The 12,361-nt window shown below is 45.1% G+C and overlaps 1 protein-coding gene across 1 annotated transcript in view; it reads left to right on the top strand.

Moving 5' to 3' along the window:
* Positions 1-7,559: 7,559 nt before the first annotated feature.
* RGS8 (regulator of G-protein signaling 8) overlaps positions 7,560-12,361 on the top strand; it is a 33,376-nt gene continuing 28,574 nt past the window's right edge. Inside the window, exon 1 of the mRNA XM_019530958.1 lies at positions 7,560-7,743. Within this exon, the coding sequence (XP_019386503.1) occupies positions 7,636-7,743 (108 nt within the window). The 5' untranslated portion in view covers positions 7,560-7,635. The remainder of the gene's footprint in view (positions 7,744-12,361) is intronic.

Here is a 12,361-nt window from a genome sequence, read left to right as displayed (position 1 = left end):
TGTAGAATGGCTTGTTAAAATTAACTTGACGGTAATTCATGAGTTGGCAGAGAAATACAAATGAAGGCCTTGGGTAGCCTATCGCTCCAGTAACTGTTTCAGTTTTGAATGTAATTCATTATTGAAAAGCAGGAAGAAGGTGGGACAGTTTTGTCAAAAAGCTGCATTTTCATCTTAGCAATTGTTAGCTTGTGTGTTCAAACCACTAAACTATACTTCCTCCACCGAAAAAGAAGGTACAAGGTGTGCTGAGAAGATTCTTTTCAATGTCCCATTCTTTCCCTCCAACCCATTGATCAACAGACAGTTATCCTTGCTACCTGTCTCCCCTCTGAGAATATCCAGACCTTCATCTTTCTGGTCATCTCCCCTCCAAACTCAGGCCCTCAGTCCACCTCCGCCTGTTTGCTGTCCTCATGACCTGACATCCACTCTGTCTTGTCTTCAGGGAGTTTACCTGACTTGTCATGGCCCAAGGAACAGGTTTTTGTCTCTGCCTACTCTGGACAACATCCAGAAGGACAAAAAGTGAATAGACCAGGTGCAAAATTCTGTAGTGAGATCCTGCAGAGTAATCACCGTTTGGTGCAGATAGTACACAATAGCTGTGTCTACAGAGACAAACTAACTCTTCACTCACTATGCATCATTGCTTCCATGTGACAGGGACATTTTCTGCAGTAACTGCTCAGCAGTGCAAGTGGGTTCCCTCACAACCTTTGAGTGTTATGTATTGTGAGATTTCCCCACTGTTTACTGCAGGAATCCAGCTGGAAACAACTGCGGTTCTGAGACCTGGGGTCAAATGCAAAATCCCATGATCCCTCTGCCGTATGCCTTTAAGTTACTCAGCCACCATGGGAAAAGCAGTGTTCTGCACCTTTGTATCATGATGCTGCTTATCTTAAACAGGTAGTGCCCTGCAGGGAGATATCTCATGTGCTGCTACCGCAGAAAAGGCAGCTGAGTCTCAGTGTTAAAATCAGCTAGTTGGGAGAGGTAATATTGGTGAATGTTAACAAACTAGCAGGGGAGTTGAACTGGTCAGCCCAAGGATGTAATGGGTTTACAAACCCATTGGTTGAGTGATAGATGCTGTATGAGAATGCCTATGAGTTAGTGTCTCAAGTACGTCAGGTAGCTGCTCCGCAGATTGCTGCCCTTTTTTAGAGTTGTACTGGCCTGTTTCCTGCCTCCTTTTAACTTAGCTAGTACCTTGTGCCCCTCTGGATATATTTTCTGTCATCAAATACCCACAGTCTAGCTTTCATTAGGTTTTGCTAACAGAAATTTAAGAATGAAGCAACATTAAGATCTCTCAGTCAAAGTTGGAGGGTCTGGCAGAATGCCATCTCTGTCTTTCCCCAAACTCTGCTATCAGGTGGGTAACCAATCTGACAATTTGGTTACTGTGGTCACTGCAGAGGGCAGACACCCCTGGCCCCATTGGCTTCAGGTAACCCTGAATCATAACCTGAACTAGCTACATTCATGAGGGAGGGGGAAATCTGCTCCCTCTGGCTACATGACTGGCCTCACACACCTGGGTGGGGGCTTAAACTCCCTATTGTTCTAAGAAATGTCATCATGACTGGGAGGGGGCTAGACACCCTGCCAGTCTACCTGGCAAGCAGTGATGCATTTCAAATTGGTTGAATGGAAGCCAACAGCTGCTAGCCTTCATTGGATCAGGTAAATGAGGTCATATGCTCAGAAGTTAAGGACTGCCCAGAAGGTGGGGAAGCAGCCATGATGAGAACTCTCAGAGAAGCCAGACCATCTGAAACTTGCGCTCGCTCTCTTGAAACTCATGTTCAATGAACTGCTTGCCTTCAGAAGAAATCTCCATCTGCCTCCGGATGATACGTGTGAGTAAGCTACTTGGGGTCTAACTATATATATATAGCTTGCAGTAACACAGATATGTAATCAAAGACTACCATGCCACTGTTTGCTCTAAGGGATTTCTCTGATATTGCTCTACCCTGTACCCTATTCTAAACTTACTCCTGGTAACCAATAAAGTTCTCCTTTGTACCTAGTGTGGGAGACTTATTGGGAGAGGACCTAGATTATGCCTTGGAGTCCCCTTGGTTCAGCTAAGGGAAACCACTATTTGTGCTTCAGACTGAGGGAAGCACTTCAAGTTCTTGCAGTGGGTCAAGTAAGCTTAAGGACTACTAGGCTTGTGTTTTCTGGGGGGCATAGGACAAAGATCAGTCCAGACCCTGGGTGGTGGTGGTGTTACCCCCAGGCTTGCAGGTGTGCCTCAGGAAGGCGGTCAGCCAGACATGAGGTGCCCCTAGGGAGGCACTAGGGGCCTGGAAGGTGGTTGGGCACAGTGAGATGGGTGGCTCAACACAGGAACACCACCTACTAGCCCACCACAGAGGGTGTTTCCCTAAGCATATGGACCTCAAGTACAAAAGGACCAAATAGCTGAGAAGCTTTTACCTATGGGAAGTGTTTAAGTTGGTTCTACCACTGTTTTCAAAGCTGCCAAATCAAGCAGCTTGGACACTAGGACAAATGACTTGGTTTAGTGGGCCTCTAACTCCTTGCTCAGACAGTCCCAGTTCCATCGTTGGCAAGAGAGACACACAAATGCCTTCTCTGTGTGCTTTATTTATTAATGAGTCTCAGACACTCTGCCAGAGGCTAGTTCAGCCACATGGGGACTAAACTGAATAATTAACAGCTGAGGTGCAGGCCTGTGCATATGTCACACAGCTGGAAAAACATTCTTCAAAATGGATTTTTGAACCACAAGTGATCTTGAAGTTTGTAGCTGCTTTTGGCAGAAGAGTTAGCTCCATTATAAGCCAAAGACAGTGAAAGAGCAACAGGGCCCAGATTAGTCCTGGCTAGGCTGGAGCAAGAGGAGTTTGTAGTTTACTTTTAGGTTCTGCTCGACACTGCAACATAAAGCATCATCGTCTGGATTCAGGGAGAGACGAAATTAATGCCAGTTCCACAAAAATTGTATTCTCCAGAAGCTTCTTACCAAAGGCATTTACCCTAAAGGCATTTTATTTAGAAGAGGTTTTGATTGGCATGGGACGGGGACGTCTCATGAAGGGTTTTCTATTATAGGGTGCTATGGCAAGAAAAGTCTTTCCTGGAGGCCTTTAAATTTTATTTTTAACACTTATTTTGGTGGTATGAGATTTTCCATGAGTTTCAAAGATATATTTGCTTCTGGAAGCTGTGTGACATTTTTTGCACATACTGAAAGCTTCAGAATGGGAATGGGAATGCTTGCAGAATGGGAAGAGCCTCATGTTTGTGCCAGGCCACAGTGCTGCTCCTCACTGTCCTCTCCCTCACCTTAATTCCATATTGCATGTACAGCCATCAAAGATCACCATTTGTAGTGCTGTGTAAGTGAGGATATGTCTCCCTTCTGAACTACCTTTCTTGGCTTGTCCAATCGTGCTCAACCTTTTTGCCCAGCAGGCTCCATGGACAGTGCCCCATCTGTCTATGGGCTGGATCTGGCTGGTGGTCCTAACCTGGTGCCACAGTAACTTGCTATGGGAGCTTCCAACCATGGGAGTTTGCTACTTGCCAGTGTAGGGGGAGCCCAGGATTGTGAACCTGGGCTCCTTCTGCACCAGCAATGAGGCGTGACAGGATCTGATGCTTGATCCAAGAATCATGCCTCTTGCCACTCATGTGTGGTCTGGCAGAAAGCATGATTGTGGGAATCATGTATCAGAGCCCATTGCACCTTTACTTGTACATTTGCCAGAGACATTACTTAACAACAATGGGAGCTGGGGATGCTCAGCATTGAAAATCAGCCCATAATGTCTTAAGGTAGCAACCCAAAACTGAGACACTGAGTGAACAGTGGAATAAGAGACCTCACAAGTCCATCTAAGCAGAAACTCCCCCTGGGACTAATGTGGTTAAGGCTTACCAAGTCCTACAGACAACTGGAGATACAAACACAAGGAGGCCTCTATTCTTGTGTGAAAGACCCTGAGAGCCATTTTGTGTGGCACAGGGTGATGAATGTGTTATTGTAACTTTTAAACAAGGCAAAGTGAATAAAGTAATTCTGCTGTTAGCTCAGAGCCCATATTTCTCTCTCATCGGATCTGTATCCTTTGCTGTGACTTTTCACAGTTACATAAATATGGCCTATTTTTTCCCTGAATTAACATCTTGCTCTCTAAGTTTAGGCTTTCACACACACAAAAAACAAACTGCCTGATTTCTCACACACAGCTGGAGTCTTGGCGCATGCGGGAGGAACTGTTCCTACAAATATAAAACATTCACAGTTAGTAACTGACAGTTGGGGCCAAATCCTCTGCAAGTGGCACCAATGTTGTTCTAGGCTATGTAGTTCTGTGCACCATGTTACAAACATATTCAGAAATGACCCATCCCATGGCTAGGCCAACAATCCAAGACCTGTAAGGAGGTAGGTGGCCCTGCATTTCGTCAGCAGTCTGAATAGATATGTGTTCCCAGGAGTGGGTGGATGGTCACATATGCTCTAGGGAACAAGTGGTTGGTTGCATGTCTTGGACACACATCAGATGGTTATATGCTCCAGAAAGGAGACAGCTATGGGTGGCTTCTCTCAAAAGTAACTCTATGTGAAAACAGATCTGAACTATTTGGAGAAATGTGGATAATGTCTGCTGCTTAAAACCTTGCAGCTCTGGCAGATTAGTCTCAGATGGCACTGCTAGTGATTATTTGTATCAAAGCAGAACCCAGAGAGGCCATCTATGATTGTGGCCTGTACAGACACCATTAAAGGGAGTCTCTGCCTTGATCTTCTCATTATCTAGTGTTCCAGAAACAATGTCCCAAACCTTTCTGTTTTTGGCTTATCTAGGCATGCTGTTTTTAATACAAAACTCATTGCTGTGGTACCTGAGCACCTGATTTTCAGTTATTTATAAGGTCCATTCACAAGGACAGGCAAACTTGGCCATTTGGGTTTGCTACGTGGTTCAGATTTCCCAGCCTGGGACTATGTCTGTGGTTTTTGCTGCGATCTACTAATGCTCAGAGGGAGAGGACCTAAATCAGACTATAATGCAAACTTTGATTCTGAGTAAGTTTTTGGCAAACCTGTTATAAAGCCCTTATATATATCTTTGTTCCTTTTTGGGAGCAGCAAATCTTTGCACGCTATCTCTAACTGACTCAGAGATCTTACACCTTTGGGGCTGTTTCTAGGCCTGCCTCCTAGCTTGGGTTTGTACCTTTCTTACTTTTGTCCCTGAGTGCCCTCAGTTTCTGGCAGGGATGGAGCTGTCCCCTTATCTCCCAGTCCCAGAGAATCTTCTATCAAGCCCTGTGGCTGTTCCTAATTCTTACAGTTGTATTCAAGTCTCTTCATCATATCTTGGTGGGGGAGGCTGCATTGTAGTTCTTGCTGTCTTTTCTTAATAGGCGTCTTTATTTCCACAGGGACAAATCCTTGCCCCCGAGAAAGCTTGAATAGCATGGAAGGTTCTGCTGGGTTGGGAAAGAGATATCTGAACCCTTTGTATGAGCAAAAGGGGCCAGTGGGGCTACCCTGGAAGTTGGAATTATGGTCCCATGATGCTGACGAAATGATCAGTGGTTCCTTGTACTGAGTGCCAACTCCTTCTCACCTGCCCCACTTCTGTTCCTGAATTCTGATGCCCTGTTGGTACCATCTGGTGACTCCTAAAACTATCATCCTGTGGCAACAGATCTGCATGGCTTCTGCTGCAGGCAAGGCCCTCTACAACTGTGGACAAGGGACAGGATCTGTCCCCTTGTGCTTTAAAACATTAATTATTGTTCCAAGGTTATTTACCTGCTGGGAATGAAATACAGTCTGATGGCTCCCATGCAGAGTGACCCACAGTGAAGCCATGTTCCTGTTAGATAACTAGGTCATGAAGCAAAATGGATGACCTGGTGGTTCAGACATTGGATTGCAACTCAGGGGGTCTGGGACCTATTCTTAGCTGTACTCAGACTTGTGTGTGACCTCGAGCCAGTCATTATGTCCTATAAATGAATAAAAAATGGCACCAGAGGTGTGTGCTCTCAATTTAATAGCTGCATTGGGTATTGGCAGCTACAGGCAGGGAGCACTTTTCAAAGTTTGCACTCATATTTGACTGCACTGAACACTCATTGATTTTATTCATGGCAGCTGAGTAGCTAAATCCTCAAGTGCCTCTTTGAAAATGGAGAGGGAGAAGCCTCACAACTGGGAGCAGGTGGCTAACAGAATGAGTACTGCTTGGAGGTTATGTGATTCACATAAGTACCTCACCAATTTCTTCTTATGATCCTGATAAATCATGTGCCCAAAGTCATATTTGTCTCCATCAAAGTATTAAAATATGAGATTGGAATGAACAGGGATAAGGGTGGGATTTAAAAAAACTGAGTTAGGAACGTAAGTCCCACTTATTTTCAATGTCATTTGTGCTTCTAAGCCACATAGGGGCTTTCAATCCCCTCCCACCGTACTCAGGATCCTTCCTGGGGAGGCTGAGAACTTGGGTCAGTGGTGGCCTTAGGGTTGTTGAGCTCTGGGCAAGAGAGACATCTGGGGCCCCTTAGAGGCATAAGCTGAAGAAAGAGCAAAGTTTTTAGTAAGTTGAAGAAAGAAAGAGTTTTTTTAACATTGAGGTATATTCTAGGTTCATTGCATCTCCTATGTTGGTCCATCTACAACACAAATTCCTCACAGGACATAAGCTGATAGCCAGTGTGGGGCCCCAGGCGGTCACCCAGTTAGCCCTCCCCTAAGTATGCTACTGCTGGGGTTTTGGGCCTGGCCGGAACAGGGCATCCACAAAGAGCGAGCTCCAAGCTCATTGCTGCTGTCAGATGCTGCACCTTAGGAAGAAAAAAACTACATTGGTCCACACTGGCCTCTTGAATCCCTTTGGACTCTTCATGGCCTAGCCCAGGCAAAAGGGACCATACAGAACAGCTGAGCTGTATGTGATTCTGATTTGGCTGGTGTGCACAAGACACCAGCTGGTAGGTCTGGGGTCAGGGTACCCCTAAACCATCCCTGAGTATACCTGAGAAATAGGGCTTTTAGGATTTTTTTATGCACCAAAGGAGAACTAAGTAGTCAAAAAAATAAGTGAATCTAGAAACGTGTATAAAACCACCCACAGTTTCCTATAATAACAGGCTCTATTTTCTCACCTCTAACATAACCCTTTCTTTCTCCAGTTAAAATATCAATAATACTGACAATAACAGCAGCAGCAACCCCAAACAGGTGAGTCCTAATCTTCCTTCCTTCCCTTCTTCCAGTGATCCCCAAGGAATAATTCTCCCCCCACCCCTTCCCCATCTTTTTACACAGAACAAGTGAATTCTGGGGAGTGAGCCTCAGGCAGCAGCCAGTGTACTGGAATAATGAGAGCAAGTCAGGCAGTGCCATCCTGCACAAGTCTCTGTGTGTCTCTATCTGCTGTGCTTGTGTGCATCTGTGAGAGCTTCCTCTCTCTCTTCTCCCCCTTCTCTCTCTTTCATAACCCCCCTCCTTCCACCAGCTCTTGTTCTTTTTATGAGATGCAGAGCTGGGAAGCTAAGAGAGTAGCATGTTGCTGCAGTTATTCTAGAGATATCTGTGGTCAGGCTGGCTGCCCTTCACGCTCTCTGATGTACCAGGAGGCTGCAGACCCTGTTATTCAGGGTCTCAACGAGCCATGTCCGTCAGGCACTTGCCAAAATCACGTAGCCACCACCATGCTGACAGCTACAAGACAGGTAAGACCCAGGAGTTCGTTACTACCAAAGGGAAGGTTTTTGGCTGGGCCTCTGTATGACAGGGCTGTGGGCCTCTTGGTTCGCGGCTCAGCTATAATATCAACGGTGGCTTTTTCTTTATGCTATCACTGATTCTTGTGGGGGATAACAGGCCTCCACATGGGCACAGAGGGGAGGGGGAGAGATCACCTTCTACTGTCACCCCAATTAATGTCACCACAATGCTTTTTTTGGTATGTTAATCTTTCTGTGGCATGGTCTAAGCAACATGGCACTGTTTTTAATCAGTAATTGCAAAAAGAACTGTGTATTCCTTCTTTTTAACCTCCTTCCCACGCTCCCCCTAACCTCACCGGGGATGGTATTAGGAGAGAGGACTCTGGTTCTAGGGGTGATGTCTGTTTCAGCTGGATTAGCTGGATTAGCTACGGTCCTTTTACTCTGGTAAAATAACAGTAAATGCTGCTGGAGTTATGTTGCAGAAATGATGTCTTCACTGTATTTTTAGTTTCATTCATTTTTTTTTTTTAAAGGATGGATCACATTTTCTTTTAATACTCGACATCCCAGGTTACACATGCCATTGTGACTAACACCAACGATTAACACCATTACTGAGTATTTTAAAAATAAAACTAATTGGAGTGAAAGGAGAATGTGTTGGAGGTAGTGAAAACTTGCAGTGATAGCAGGAGAGTTTGGGGACAAGGGGTTAGTTGGGGTCTATTCTAGGAGAGCTGTATTTACCTGCACTACTGGCTATTGGATGCCTACTACACATGGACCACATTTACATGAGACACTGACTATGCAGTTGTTACTGTGCAGTCATTTAGTACTTGTGTATACTAAATGGCTGAGCAGTATCATCGCCAAATGGCTTTTAGGTGATGCTGACTGCACAGTAGCTCATTACTACTGCACAACAGCATTTTGTCATGCTTTACGCCATGGGATGCTACTGTGCAGTAGTAATGAGCTACTGCCCAGTCAGCATCTTGTGTAGATGCAGCCATGGAGTATTCTATTAGAACCAGTTCAGTATTTTTGTTTTATTTTGGATGCACTGGAGTGCTTGGTAAATGAGAATGATCAAGAAATAAGAGGGGCTAATAGCACTAAAGTTTATGCAGGCATCTGCAGGTGGCTTCTAGTTAATGTATCTCAGTCCAGGTCCATGATACTTCTGTTATTTTAATATCAGGAACCCACATAATTCCACAAATTCACCTCAGTTCTGAGCAAGACTTCCCAGGTGACCCTAGTACTGGAGCTCTACATAACTCTGTCATGCCACACCAGAGCCCCTATCTGCAACTCAGTTGATGTTCCAGCCCAAGGCCTCTCCTGAGCAGAAGCATCATACTGACCGAAGTCAGGATCAGCATAAGCAATTCCTGTACAAACTTCCAGCTCAGCTAAGGATTCCCGTCAGTCCTTCAGCCTGGAATAGCATGTGGAAATCCAGCAAACTGCAACTCTGTTGATGCACCTTAGGCCAGTTCTACCCCTGTTATTCCAGCTCAGCCTCCCAAGCCGATAATTTTTATGGGGTAATTTGTTACAGGAAAAATAAAAGGTCTTCTGGAGACTAGCTGGAGCTCTTCTATCTCATATCATTTTTGTCAGAATCCATGTTTGAACAAATGTCTTCACAAGTGAAATAGCACAGGGGTGGCCAACTTGAGACATAGCTGCCACAAGAGGCATGGGCAGCCTCTGTATATGGCACATGGCAGGCTGGAGAGGGGGCAGGCAAAAAAGTGGCAGATAGGGCTGGAAGCAGATCAGGCAGGGAGCCCAGGGCAGAAAGAAGGAAGCAGAGCAGCAGCTTGGTAAGGGAGCAGAAAGCTGAGCAGCAGATCAGGTAAGTGGAAGGCATTGAAGTGATACTCAAGGATGGCGTGGGGGCTAATTTGTGGCACACCTGCCACAAAGGTTGGCCCTCACTGAAATAGCACATGGAGCTTCCAAACAAGCAAGGTGCTACAGCTTGTGTCTAAATGCAATCATGCAAGCAGTCCTACTGAGATCAATGGGACTACTCATATGGTTATAGTTAAACGTGCACCGGAGTCCTGTGCTAGATGGGGAGCTAATTCTCCATACTACCTAGCACCTCTTCAGGGTTGTCAAAAGTCCTGTTCCCTCTCAGTGAATGAGGCTTGCATACCCTGTTGTACACTGTGGTTCTGAAGGCTTTGGAACAGCAGTGAAGAATGCACATGGACATAGCTTCCATCCCTATTAGATGGATTTGCATGCCATTTTGGTCTCAAATAGATTGCAGCTGCAGCCACAAGGTCTTAAAGGCTGAACTTAGATAGTCAGTGATTCTGATACTTCATAGGATCTCTGTGTCACACTTCCCTTGGAAACTTCAGGTCCATTACAGGTTTCCCAAATTATTTGTTAGCACAGATTTAACCTTGCCTCCACCAAACTTCACTTGCTGGTGTGTATCCAATACCCCATATCCATAGGGCAGCACATGTTAACACATACAGAATTCATTACCGTCACTCCCATAATCATCGGGCTCTGCCACATCCTGATGAAGCAGGATTGCACAGAAAGCCACCAACAGCTCTTAGGCCTTGTTTTCTAAAGCATGTCTACACCAGGGCAGCAGCATGACCCAACGGGCTGTTCCTGGGCATTCCCTAACCACTTGCTCTTGTTCACTTGTTCTATAGCCAGAGATGGCTGTAATGATGCCCTGGGGCACCCCTCTGTGGCTGCTCTGAAGACCTTGTTCTCCAGTGTACCGAAAAAGAGCCACAAGGGACAGCTCCAAGACATTTTCATCTGCATACCTCTAGGTTTAGAGCATGTGTGTGGAAAGGGAGGGAGGGAGGTAAAGGGGGTGGTTTCAGAGCTGTTCCAGTCAAATCATGCTGCTGCTTTAAAGAGTGTCCAATTAAAGAGTCAGAGTGTGGTACTGATGAGCATAGTCTTGGGCTGGGTTTTCTGACAGCCCCCACCAAAGATTTTTCATGACCATGATCACCCTTTTTCCACGTAGCTCAAAGGACAATGAATCAACTAGCTTTTCCCTGAGAAATTCTGTCTAGATTTAATGAAGCCATGTGTTTACCCATTTTAGGGTACACCTACATGTGCCAATTTAAGGTGCATTAGCCATTTTAAAGGCACATTAAGAGTGTGGGTCTACATGTCCCTTAATGCCCTTAATACACCTTTAAAATGGTGATTTTAGACTATTTGTGTCTAAATTTGATACTTGCAAAATCAGCTATCAAATTTAGGCATGAATAGCTAAAGCACCTTAACACCTGTGTAGATGCGCTAAGGCACATTAACACTGTGTACGTTGACTAACTTGGGACTAACTTTAGTCCCAAGTTGGTCCGCACACTGTGTCAATGCGCCTGAGTGCATGCACGTGTAGATGTGCATCTAAATCACCATAATGCACATTATGGAAATGTACATTAAGTTTGTGATGACCAGGACAACCATGATAATGCTGATTATAGCAATGAGTGACAGGACTGGGGAATCAGGAGGGGGAGGGTTGCAGGGAGGGGGGAACAGGAAGGAAATGCAGAGGGTTCCTTTGTATGTTTATGATGGCTAAAAGTGAAGGTGAAGGGCATGTGGGCCCACAGGTACCTAGGAGAGTGGGTGCATGTTATAGTCATAGTAATGGGAATGAGGATGGTGTAACTGTACAGGTGTGTTTTGGATTGTCAAGTGAACCACAGAAGTCACGAGACTGGTTTGTAGAGGCATAGATGTATATATATTTATTTATATATATAGAAATAAATATGTTTGCAAAAAATAGTTTGTACTACATACAGGACTGTAAGGGTATAGGTGTATATATATATTTATACATATAGAAACATATTTTTCCAAAAAAAAGTTTGCATTACATATAAGTCAGTACAAAAGCACTGCTTACAAGTGTGTTTATGGAGTAACAATGTGAAAACCTGCAGCAGTGTCAAAAAAAGGCAAAATGCATAATTTCTGGATGAACTAAGTCAATATGTACCTGTAGTAATTTTGTACAAATTACTACAGGCATGTTTATTTCCAGGTTAATGTTTTCAGATTTGTCCCTCACTTCCATGTGCTCGGGGAGAGCAGGTCCTGACAGTAAGGGAGGGGGAAGAAGTTGGGGGAGTAGAAGGCAATGCTGTCACTTGACCCCCTAGATTTATTTTCTCTGCTCTTCCTGGGACAGGGTCAAATTCACGGCAAATTTCCAATAATTAGATTCTATACCTGGAAAATTATAACAAATTTCTAATTTAGTATCTAATAAGCCCGTGCGAAGCAGCTAGTATTCACTTCAGATTTGGCTGATTCAGGGGACAGTGATTCGATTCAGTGATTCGAATCACTGTCCTGAATCAATTCGACTGGATCTAATTTGGAGCTTTGGCAGCTGCTGAATCAGCCAAACCTCTGAACTGGCGCCATCCCCTGCCTGCTCTCCTAGTCCCACCCAGCCCCATCTCCCAGCTTTGTGGGGAAAAAATCCCACCCTCACCAGCTGCTGCCAGGTGTGGGGGCAATCCCTGCTGCCCCATGCCACCTGGGGGGCTCTGCCATGAGCCCCCCAACTCCACCCACTTTCCTGCCC

This window comes from Crocodylus porosus, unplaced genomic scaffold (assembly GCF_001723895.1).
Source record: "Crocodylus porosus isolate Cpor-Errol unplaced genomic scaffold, CroPor_comp1, whole genome shotgun sequence".
NCBI lineage: Eukaryota > Metazoa > Chordata > Crocodylia > Crocodylidae > Crocodylus > Crocodylus porosus.
The sequence above is the reverse complement of the archived record's forward strand: the minus strand, read 5'-3'. Positions and strand labels throughout refer to the sequence as shown.